The sequence below is a fragment of the Mus caroli genome, chromosome 10, assembly GCF_900094665.2.
Source record: "Mus caroli chromosome 10, CAROLI_EIJ_v1.1, whole genome shotgun sequence".
Classification (NCBI taxonomy): Eukaryota; Metazoa; Chordata; class Mammalia; order Rodentia; family Muridae; genus Mus; species Mus caroli.
The window spans coordinates 29,860,037-29,872,155 of record NC_034579.1 but is presented as its reverse complement, the minus strand read 5'-3'; the positions used below and the strand labels follow the sequence as shown (position 1 = coordinate 29,872,155).

At 39.9% G+C, this 12,119-nt stretch overlaps 1 protein-coding gene across 1 annotated transcript; it reads left to right on the top strand.

Moving 5' to 3' along the window:
• Positions 1-2,274: 2,274 nt before the first annotated feature.
• Calhm4 (calcium homeostasis modulator family member 4) lies at positions 2,275-7,796 on the top strand. Its single transcript, XM_021175341.1, has 2 exons — positions 2,275-2,872; positions 4,697-7,796. Exons 1-2 carry the CDS (start codon positions 2,312-2,314, stop codon positions 5,081-5,083), a joined length of 948 nt encoding a protein of 315 aa, XP_021031000.1. The 5' UTR covers positions 2,275-2,311; the 3' UTR covers positions 5,084-7,796.
• The last annotated feature ends 4,323 nt before the right edge of the window (positions 7,797-12,119 follow it).

Sequence of the window (12,119 nt, the reverse complement as noted above, 5' to 3'; positions counted from 1 at the left end):
GTACTGGTTAGTTCATCATGTTGTTCCAACTATAGGGTTGCAGATCCCTTTAGCTCCTTGGGTACTTTCTCTAGCTTCTCCATTGGGAGCCCTGTGATTTTTTAAGATTGATTTATTTTAGTTTTCATGTATATGAGTACACTAGCTGCTGTACAGATGGCTGTGTGCCTTCATGTGGTTGTTGGGAATTTAATTTTTTAGGACCTCTGCTTATTCTGTTTGGCCCACTCACTCCAGTTGGTCCCACTCACTCAGTCCCTGCTTGCTCTGTCCCAAAGATTTATTTATTATTATAATTAAGTACACTGTAGCTGTCTTCAGATGCACCAGAAGAGCGTGTCAGATTTCATTAAGGGTGGTTGAAAGCCACCACTTGGTTGCTGACATTTGAATTCAGGACCTTCAGTAGAGCAGTCAGTGCTCTTACCCACTGAGCCATCTTGCCAGCTCTAGAAAATTACTCTTAATTTATTATCTATCTATCTATCTCTTTGAATCTGCTGGGAGCAGTAATATTGGATATATTCCAACTTGTTAATTCATATGGTGATGGACATTTGGACTGTTTTTACTTTACAGCTTTTATGAAGGAAGTTTCCATGAATATTCAAGTATAAGTATTTGCATAAATACATAAATATATGCTTTTTTATCTATTAACAAATAACTAGGAGATATGAACAGTATATGATGGGGATAGATAAACTTTTAAGAGAATCACAATTTTCCAAATGGATTTGACATTCCTGTCATCAGTGTGTGAGAACTCCAGCTGTTTGTTCTACATCCTCAGCAACATCTGGTCAGTTAATATTTTCAGTATTCTCAGTAGATATGTAGTGATACTGTGTTAAAATAATATAATGCATATTATTATAACATTACATATTATATGTACATGTATACATATAATATATATAATATATGTATATATGTAAATAGGTAGATATAATATTATATATTACAATACTATCGAGTTCTAGGTTTCTGAAATAGAAACAATAGCCTCAACACCTTACAAAGAGAATTGTTAAGTATTTTGAGATCACCGTTATCTGTGCTCTGAGGTCTGTCCTCAGGGTTCATCTACTTCTTGCTGAAATACATCCTTTTGAGATCCTCTCAATGAGCAAATGCTCTGTATCTTTATCTGTTTTTATTTTGCTCTGTCTTGAATGATGCCTTGCTACTACTGAGTCCCCTGCTGATATAGTGTTTTCTATTCTCTATTGACACTGGTCTGAATGCTTCTCTAGGTCTATTGTCATTTTGTGGTACAATATCTACTTTTGCTGTCTGGTACCTTTTGAGATTTTTGTACTGCTCAAAACAGCAACCTTCGATGTGAAAGCTTTTTTTAAAGTGTTGCTTCTTTGCTAGCTTTTTCCTTTCCTTTCAGGCTTTATCTATCTTCTGTGTCCTCAGTTGCTTTTTGTACTATATTGTCTGACTGTCTGTGATGTACTTTCTCAGTATACTCTCTCAGTTCACTAGTGATGTGTTTCATCATACCCAGCTGAGGGTTTCAGAATGAAGATTTATAAAACCTATCAACTCCCATTTACATAGAAATTGTATCGTAAGGAATCACTAATTAAGCAGCAAAGATGACTTCCATGTTTGATCATTTCATTTATTTAAAGCTATAAAACTATTTGAAATGTCACATTTTCATATAACCAAAGGATACAAAAATAAGTTTGCAGTTTAACTTTTATATCAACATATAGCAATACTCTACTGACAAATATCTCTGTTTTGAGGTAGCTCCTTTGTTCCTGGCCTCCTGTTTTTTTTTTTGTTGTTTGTTTGTTTGTTTGTTTAAAAAAAAACCTTTTGGGACCTCCTAGAAAATTTGGATTTCTCTAATATTTGATACTTTCCATTTCTCTGTGTTTTGTAATGCTTTGTCTGGAGAACCTGTTTGTTGCTGAGATAAGAGTGTCTCTGTTTTGCTTCTTAGGCCGTGTTGTCTAATGCTTAACCTTTTCTGTGGTGCGGAGAGGTGCATTGAAAGATGGCGGGAGTCTGCCTGGCAAGTGTGCTGTGGTCATCCCTGATGAGACCCTGAGAAGTTCTCTTCTCAAAGCAAACTGAGATCCCTTCGCTTTCTCCCAGCTATGATCTTGTGTAAATTTATTAGCTCAAGATTCACAAAGTAGATGAAACGAGTGTAAGTCCTTTAAACATACAAGGATGTTGGGTTACTTGACACAACCAGTTAAACCAGTGCTAACCTATAAAATGGTCACAGCTGGTAGAGTCTCGCCATCAGAAAGAGCCACCAGCTGTCTGTGTCAGAGCTTCCACGATGAGCCCAGATCTCAACTGTATTTCATCTTCTCTGCTCAGAAGTGAACCGTGCATCAATTCTTTGATAGCGATTTTGACTGTTTGTGGACAGCAACTGTTCTCCTCTTATACATTCAGTTGTCCGTGTCAAGTCGGAAAAAATTTCTATTATGGTTCAGCTTTTCTTGTGGTTCCTGCCTTGATCCTTCTGATTGCTGGCTATGCTCTACGGGGCCAAATGTGGACAGTTGCCAGCGAGTACTGCTGCTGCAGCTGTACCCCTCCATACCGGAGAAGCAGCCCTCTGGAGAGGAGATTGGCTTGCCTCATGTTCTTCGACATCACTGGGAGGGCTCTGGTTGCTCCACTGACATGGCTGACGGTGACCCTGCTGACAGGTACCTACTATGAATGTGCAGCAAGTGAGTTTGCCTCTGTGGACCAATACCCGATGTTTGCTAATGTCACTCCTAGCAAACGAGAAGAGATGCTAGCTGGATTTCCATGCTACACGTCAGCTCCCTCTGATGTGATTCCAGTAAGAGATGAAGTGGCTCTTCTACACAGATACCAGTCACAAGTAAGTTTATAACCTCCCCTTGTACCCCACCAACTCACCCCCTACCCCATTGTCCTACTATTCCAAACTTGTTATAGTCTCTATGAACATATCGAACATATCGCAGGTCTACTGTTTCTCATATTATCTGAATTCAGAAGACACATTAGATCCCATGTATCAAAATGTACTTCAGTGGACAGCTGCATGCACATAGATAGGATGCTGGGGCTTAGTAGACCTGTTTCACTCAGGTTACTTTACTTTAGTAACCAACTAGTTTTGTTGCTGTTGTTGTTATTGTTGTTTTAGTTGTACTTTTCCATGCTTCCCATTCCTAGCTGTGAAAGGAGATCAGAAGAGAATCTGTCACTTAAATGGTTGTGGATGAGAAAATGAACTGACACATTTTTAAAAAGCGCATGACTGTACCTAGTCTCTGTTAAAAATAATGAATTTTAGTAGTATTACAAATATTATCAGAACAGGGCTGTATCATTAAATCTCATTTTTCTGCGTGTTTTCACATTTGTGTTCTTCTATACTAAAAATCTTTTTCTGAAATTATAGGAAGTTCAATTGTGTTTTTAAAATCTCCAGTGGTGGTTCTAAATGTAGCATACATGCACAGATTAGAGTCAGGGAGATGGCACAGGAGGAAGACATGAGCCTGCAATACTTTTAGGTTAAGTTCCAGTAGTGAAGTTTTACATTTTGGCAAGAAAAATCCATGACTTTCTCCAAGAGATGAATTAAAACATATCTTCAAAGCACTAAACCTTAAAGTACCGATCACAAAGGCTTCCATGTATTTGGGCCTCTTATCTTTCTGTTATTTACATACTGTTTATTTAGAAAAAATAAAATCAAGACGCAGAATCCTGAAATGCTGCACTAATACCCTGTCGAAGAAAAAGTCAGAGGAAGTTTCCATTAAGATACTGTTTTTCACAATTTGGGGAAGGGGTGTCATTTTGTAGTTTGTTAGATTGTGTTGACTAATCACAAAACCAGCTCAGAAAGAGGAGCTTGTGAAGGCTTGTAAGAGAAAAGCCAGAGTCAGAGGACATCTGCGCTGCCCACCTGTGACTGTACACTGTTAGCACTCTTCCTCATTAGACTTGCCTTCCTCATTTAGCAGTTGTTAAATACTTTTAAAAGAATGATACAGAGGGGAACAAAAGAGTCTATGACAAAAATAAATCAGTGTTTAAAATACAGGAACTACGTAGTCACAAATAAAGCTAGTTTATCTAAAAACGAAAACAGTAAAGAACTACAAGGTATAGCTTACAGTTGCTTACTGACTTCTTTGGTTACAAGGGATAAGAGGAAAGGAAGATATGTGTGTGAATGCTTGGTAGCAAGTCACTGAAGACCTTGGGAGGCTGCCATTAGTGTCCATCACAGCGGCATCTTCACCACCATTTATTATCAAATATTAATTAAGCCCCCAACAAACTCATGGGTCCATACCTAATGATCAAGAAGCAAGATTGGATTATAAGCAAAGGACAAGGTTTAAACATTTTATATAAGGTTAATTGGTGGTTTATAGCGTCTATCACTTCAAGGATGGTACTTAGAATCCATCCCACATTAGCAGGTCACATTCCTTTGTAATATGAAGGCTATGCTGAAATGGCTTGACCTGTCCTTCCTTCTATCACAGATATTTCCATACCAAATGATCATCATCATATAGTATACATCAAAAACAAGAAGCAAAGATTTTACCCACATCTTAGTTCTGAGCTCTGTTGGGCTCCCTCTTACCACAGCTGTTTCTTGAATATTTGCCATTATCAATGCTTAAACCCACTAATTCCTGCTGCTTATGTGTAGATGCTGGGCTGGATTCTGGTCGTTTTGGCAACCATTGCTCTCCTGGTCTCCAAATGTCTGGCAAGATGTTGCTCTCCCCTCACCTCTCTGCAGCATCACTATTGGACCAATCACCTCCACAACGAGAGAATGCTCTTTGAGAAAGCTGCTGAGGAGCATTCCCAACTTCTTATTAGACATCGAATCAAGAAAGTGTTTGGCTTCATTCCTGGGAGTGAAGACATCAAACATATTCGTATCCCTTCGTGTCAGGACTGGAGAGAAATCTCTGTACCCAATCTTCTATGTGTGGGTGACACCTCACAGGGTCCCTATAGCTTCCTTGGAGACAGGGTGGTTGAGGAAAATGAGGAAGACAGACAAGAAGGTATTGAAATGAAACCTTGAGAGCTGCACCTCTCAAAGTTCAGGGTGCCTGATTTTTTTTTCTTTCTGATGCTAAAGTTTCAGTACTATCGCTTTCTTTTCATTCTCTCTGACACTTATGGACAGAAGTCCATCCAAAATCCTATTTCCGAAATCAATATATAGAGTGAGAAGCTCTCCATCTTTATACAGTTCCATCACATGCTCATGATGACTGTTGTGTCATGATGGTCCAATTTGTATGGGCATGGAAATTTAAGTCCATTGGAATTTAGCTGTGTTGCTTGGTACCTGTGCAAGCATCAATAATTTGGAGTGCTATTTTGTCCTATGCCCATAATAGCTCCCTCAGAGAGCTATTGAGATTAAATGTGATGGCAGGAAACATTTACCACTCTGCTTTTCATATGGTGACCACAAACCAGCATCACTTTCCTCTATCCTCTTCTAATTCCACCTCCTATCAGTCCTTGATCTAATTTTAGGGTTTCTCCTTGTCTTCATTTAAATAATACATTTTTATTACCTTCTCCTTCTGGCTTACTAGAGAGGAAGGTAGAATGAGGTGGTCTTTCTGGAGTGGTACAGTGAGAAAGGTTTTGAGTAATGCCGGGTGCTCATGGTAGATGGTGGATCGATCATCACATTATCATTATTAGTTATTAGTTATTGGTTATTCTCAGCATCACAGTAGGGGTGCCTTTATGACAACTTCTTACAAACTTAATTCTAAAGCTTCCCTTCTGTGATCCACAACAGGGGTCCCAACTGTAGCTTTTCCTTATCAAATTGTTCCTTTATGTTCCCAAACCTCTTTAAGGACCTAAGGAATGAAGTTGTACAATTTCTAGTTGTTTCTCAAACTCAAAGCAGCAGACACAATGAGAGGGAGGGATGCTGGAAGGGTGGCTCACTGGGTAAGAGCAAATACTTCTCTGCTGAAGAACCTGAGTTTGGGTTATAATACCCATGTCAGGTGGCCCATGCTACCTGACATTCCAGATCCAGGGTATGTAACACTTCTGGCCTCCACAGGTACCTGTCTCACAGGACCATAACCCCATAGAGAAACATACACATACATAATTTTAAAAATAAATAACTAGAACCTGGGGCAAGATAGACATTAGAAAATGTGTCTTGGTTAGAGTTGCTTCAAACCTGACTTTTGTCATGTTCACTTAAGCACCTGGCTCCTGGGCCCAGCAAGGGACCTCAGGGTTTTTGTTTATTTACTTCTTTAGCCAAAATTATTTTTGATTGCCAGAGAACCAACTGCTGATGGCCATCTTGACTTTCAAGGAGATCAACTAACTGGATTATCTAAAACTCCACCAATTTCTCATTGATGCATTTGTATACAATTATGAGAGGTTCTATTTTTTGTCAAATTCTGAGTGCTTTGACTTGACAGAAACAAGTAAGAAGGAATTTTTGAGAAAACAAAATCCTTTCAGGAGTTTCCCTGATAGAACATTGCTTAGTGTGACACTTTGCTTGGCCAGGAAATTGTCTTGAACTCACTGTCAACCAATGATAACCTTATGAAAGGCAGACCATCTCTATGGGGCCTAATTTGTTGATTTGTAAAGCAGAACTAATGATGCCTTATCTTGTGGAAGTCAAGGAGCTGAACCAAATGAACTACTGAAGCTAATTCATAATCTGATACAATGTTTATATTCACTGTTATGTAGGTTAATCAATAGGTACAGAGCAGTGATTTTCAACCTTCCTAATTCTGGGACCTTTTAATACAGTTCCTCATGTTGTGATGATCCCCCAACCAGTAAAATTACTTGTGTTGCAGCTTCATAACTGTCATTCTGCTATTGTTACAAATCATAATGTAACTATCTGTGTTTTCCAATGGTCTTAGGTGACCCCTGTGAACGTGTCATTCAACTCTTAAGGAGTCATGACACACAGGTTGGAAAGCACTGGTATACAGTTTTTCTGGAATGATAGTAGACCTATGTTGCCTCTTCACTGAGTTGTATCTTTAGCTTTCTCTAAAAGACATCAACTGGCATTCTGCTTTTGAAAGAACATTAAGAGTGACTTTTTTTCAGGTGGCCTGGGGAAGCTAGCTCTATTTTATCTACTGTGTACTGGGGCTGATACAATATTACAAAAGCAATGTTGAAAAAGTAGCTAAAGTCCATGTACATCGTAGAAGGCCACTCGGTTCCCTCCAATAGGAAAGTCAGTGAACAGGGAATGTCTCATCCATTTTACTCTCAAAATTCCCATGAGGCTGAGAGTTCTTTGTCTCTACTGAGCCAAGAGTTTTATAATTTCGTCTGTGCTGACTTACTAGTAAATGAATCATCCTCACCAAACTCAGAATTGGTTTATTAGTTTTCAGGACCTTCACCACAAAGAGACTTTTCAATAAGGTTTTCAATTAACAGCACAATCAAAGAATGTATGAAGTTATAGTGTTACATCACCAGGAAGATTAATAGTTGCTTAGGACTTAACAATAGGAAACAGCCTCTGATGGCTTCTGAAGCCCTCTCCTCATCAAACTCAAACACAGAAAGCTTACCTTCTGATCCAGTTAATCGGGGCCATGACTTTTTGGTAAAGGAGATGGAGAATTCCTGATTTCCATGGTTCTGAGGAATTCCTAGCATCTATATGATTGCATGAATCATAGCATATATACTTGATATTTGTTGCATTGTGTATCATCTATTTCAAATAAAACAAATCGATGCCCCCACCCTCTTTTCATGTATTCTTTTGTTCTGCAGCTAGCTAGGTAAATTTTTTTTTCATTAAGAACATGGCCTTCCTCTCCTTTATGCTTAATGGGTTTAGGTAATTATAAAACATATAATTAAAATCAATTATATGCGCTAACACCTACCTTATATTTTGCTGCCAAGTTCTTTTGGCTGGCACATCAATTTCTGTGGCTTGGCAGAGATAGACTCGCTACTCCACTACTCCACCAGGACTCAGACCACCGCCTTCCCAGGAGAAAAATAAACCCAAAGCTTAGCTCTGGCTGTTTCTGACTCCTTTACGCTAGCAAAGCTGAATTGCACAGACCTTACTTATGCTTCATCATTCTCCTTGATTCTGTACTCATTCCAGCTGTGTTTTTGTTTAAAAATTTAAGGTAATGACTGCAATTAGAAACAGCAGTGTGGGGGCTCAGGGTTTAATAGCGCTTGTTGCTTTTCCAGAGGATCTGCATTCTTTTGCCAGCACTCACACCTGGTAGTTCCTAACCACATGTAACGCCAGTCCTATGAGATCTGTATCACTTTCTCTTGCCCTCCTTTTTTTAAAAGAAAAAGAAAAAAGAAACACCAGCGTGGGCTTACTGTTCTTTCGCATCTAGTTTGTATTAAAAGGCAAGCACAAACAGATCTTTACATTTTGAAATCATATAACTAACCAACAGCATTCTGAATGCAGAGTACAAATATATTTTCTATCTAAAAAAGCCACAAATGCATAGACAAAATTTTAGGTTCAACATGCAGCATACCATATATTAGTATGTGATCAAGAAAGAGCAGAGTGACAGGCTTGGGAAAGAAGCAGGGTTAAAACAGGTTGTGTGAACTGGAAGGTAACAAGTCTACAAATGTGACTCTGGATGGAATAGCGCACGGTGGTTCTAAACAGGTGAACTGCATCGTCCTCGGTGGAACTCATTTGGCTGTTCTAAACTCCAAGAATGATGAATCTTCTTTAATCTCAGCATCTAGAAAGACTGCAGATTTCATGTATGGTTTCCTCTGTTGCCACCTAGTGGTTTCTATGAGTATTGCACGATCTGTAGTGGGTGACTGCAGTACAAATGGAGCATTACAAAGATATGAAGTCTGAAGCATTCCAAACATTGAAACATTTAAAACAGCAACATGAGGGGTTTGAAATGCTCCGTCAGTAAATCTACGCAAATATTTCCAACTTAAAAAAACCACTTTCAGAATTACCACCACCCTGTCCTGGAGTCTCAGGTTCTCTTCTCTCCCTCTCCCTCTCCCTCTCCCTCTCCCACTCTCCCTCCCTCCCTCCCACCTCTCATACACACACACACACACACACACACACACATGAAAGGCCCAGGACAGCACTATAATCTTGTTTCTTTCAGAAGGCCATAGTTATGAAGGGTTAACATGGAGTTCAGAGAAGCACTGTCACTCATTACTCATATGACTTTATGAATGTCAGCCTCTCTGGAACTTTAATTTTCCTGTATATGAGACAGGAAAGGATGATTAAGATGTAAGAGTTGTTGAGTGAACTACTCCTTGGAGCACAGACTTATTTGAAGAGTAGCTCTGCAAAAATCTATATTGAACAAATACCCTTCAAAATTAAACATATGGACAGACACACTTACATGCCACGGGGTTTATATTCAAAGACTCTAGTCCTTGTAATTCATCAGTGTTATTTTGACGGGAAAGACACTTGGAAGATGTGACACGAGTACTTTTAGATGAGGAGATCTAGTCCTGTAGAGTCGCAAGCCATTTCTCCACAGGAGGAATCCGTCAGGGAAAATGTTGGGCTACTCCCAAGGGCTCACAAACTATGTCTGCTCAACACAGATAGGGCAGTAACAATAAACAGACCAAAAGAAAAAAATTCTACCAAGTTCAACTTGGCAAGCCAAGGAATTTATTGGAATTGCTCATAGGATTATAGGTGAGGGGTTACCCACAGGAAGGAGCGACACGAAGAGAAGTGCATCACCCTAAAGCCCTGTCCACATGGGTGACAACTCACACAGCCTACACCCCTGGATCTTTCTGCACCATCTTTACTGCTTATGTAACTTTTGGGTAGGAGAGGTCTTGTGAATCAAGGTAAGTTTAGAGGTTTCCTGGGATTCTTGAATTGCTTAATCTCTGAGTCTTGTGGATCCTGTAATCTGGAGGAAATATTTTGATTTGGTATTGCCAGACAGGAGAAGAAAGAGTCATTACTGAGTGTCCATCATCCCTGACAAACAGTGCCATGAGCTAAAGTATGTGGGCATCCTCTACAAACAGGCAAAGACGTAGACTCTTTCTGAGAGCCGGCAGAAGGAACACAGCCCTGCTGACATCTTTATTTTGACCTACAGAGAACTGTGTCAGACTAGTAAGGATTCTATATAGTTTGTATGAATTACAAGATGACGAATTTGCATTTCTTAAAACCACAGAGTCTATAGAAATTTATTATAGTGGTAACTGTGTGGTATGGTGGTGGCACATACCAACTCATCTCAAGAGTTTAGGAATCCAAGACCTCTTCAAGGGTGTGTCTAGTACAAGATTGTATCTTCCCTTGACTGTCCAGTTTAGGCAAAACTGTTGCTCTTTCAACTATCATCTTTCTACCTATCAATTATCTATCTTTCTGTCAATCATTTATCCATTATTTATCTCTATAATAGTTTGTATATAAATAAAATACAATGCAGTCCAACTTTAAGGGGACAAGAATTGCAAAAGTAAGAGCTCATATTAACTTTATTGGATCCATAGATACTTCTTCTCTTTCCATCTCTCTGTCTCTTTTCAGACTAGGACTCACTGTATAGCTCAGACTTATACTGAATTAATGATTCTCCTGCCTCATCTGACTCAGTACTGGCATTGTGGAAATATATCACTCTGGACCTGTAGGCTTCATTTTAAGGCTACAAATATAATTTAAAAGGTAGTTAGCATTAACAGAACTGTATATTATAAACCCAATTTCATCATATATGATTCTTTTTTATTCCCTTTGGTTTTTTGAGACACAGTTTCCTCTGTGTAGCCTTCTCCTTCTATAACTCACTCTGTAGCTCAGGCTGATCTCAAACTCAGAGAGATCCACCTGCCTCTGCCTCCCACCTGCTGGGATTAAAGGCATGCACCACCACCACCAGCAAAACATATATATAATTTGTTGTTGGTTTTGTTTTGTTTTTTTGAGTCAGGGTTTCACTGTGTAACCCTTGGCTGTCATTTTTCAAGGATTCTCAAGAATCTCAATTTCTATGGGACTTTATGGAGCATATAAGTTTCATTACATCAAGTGGGCTTGTTATTGGAAAGACTGCGCTGTCATTCTTTTATTTGAAGTCACTTAAGAAACAAGCGTATTTATTTAGGAAAGTAACTGAAATTCCTCGAGAAGAGTTTTTTCCCCCTTGAAGATAAAGCCCAAAGCATCGTTCTTCTGTCCCCCAAAGCAAAAAGCAGGTCATTACAGACAAAACAAGCGGTAACGATTATTACAGAATTCTGTCCTTTTTGCCATCAGAGAACCTAGCCTTTGAGCTTTCTCTGAAGCATCCTGGATACCAGGGTGGGGCATGCGAATGAAGCTGCATTGCACAGCAGCTTTACGCCCCCGCGTGGCTGGCCATTGATTCCTGAGTGCTCCTCTCCTATGCGCCAACTGCCGCCTGTGTCTCCAGGTGGCAGAGTGGCCAGGCCCTACATTAGCTGCACCCCGGGCACACAGGGTAGGCTGCCCCAGACGCCAGCAGTCTGAGATTGGACTTTGAGCCCTTCCTGTCGGATCTCTGTCTTTTCTGATCGCAGTTCAATTTTGGACGTTCTGGGGGGTGGATCAAGGACTTCCCCCACACTGGGATGAAACCTAGGCGACAGTTGCCAGCAAGTCTGTCTCACATCCTCTCACCTGGCCTCCTGTGCTAGGTGCCTGCAACCAGTGTCAAAAGAGACCCTGTTCCAGGAATACAGTGAGCATGGGTTGAGGAAAGTGTTTGGAAGATGTGTAGTAAATCTAGCCAATTTAGAAAATAGACAGCCGCTGCATAAGATTTCCTGCACATTTTGGTTAAGATTTTTTATTTGCTGCCGTCAAGAAAGCACATTCTAGCCCGGCCTGGTGGCACTTGCCTTTAATCCAAGCTCTTGGGAGGCAGGGGCAGGGGCAGGGGCAGGGGCATCTCTGAGTTCGAGGCCAGCCTGGTCTACAGAGCCAGTTTCAGGACAGCCAGGACTGCACAGAAAAACTCTGTCTCAGAAAAACAAAAGAGAGCAACAACAAAATAGAAAAAATAATAATGAAAAAGGAA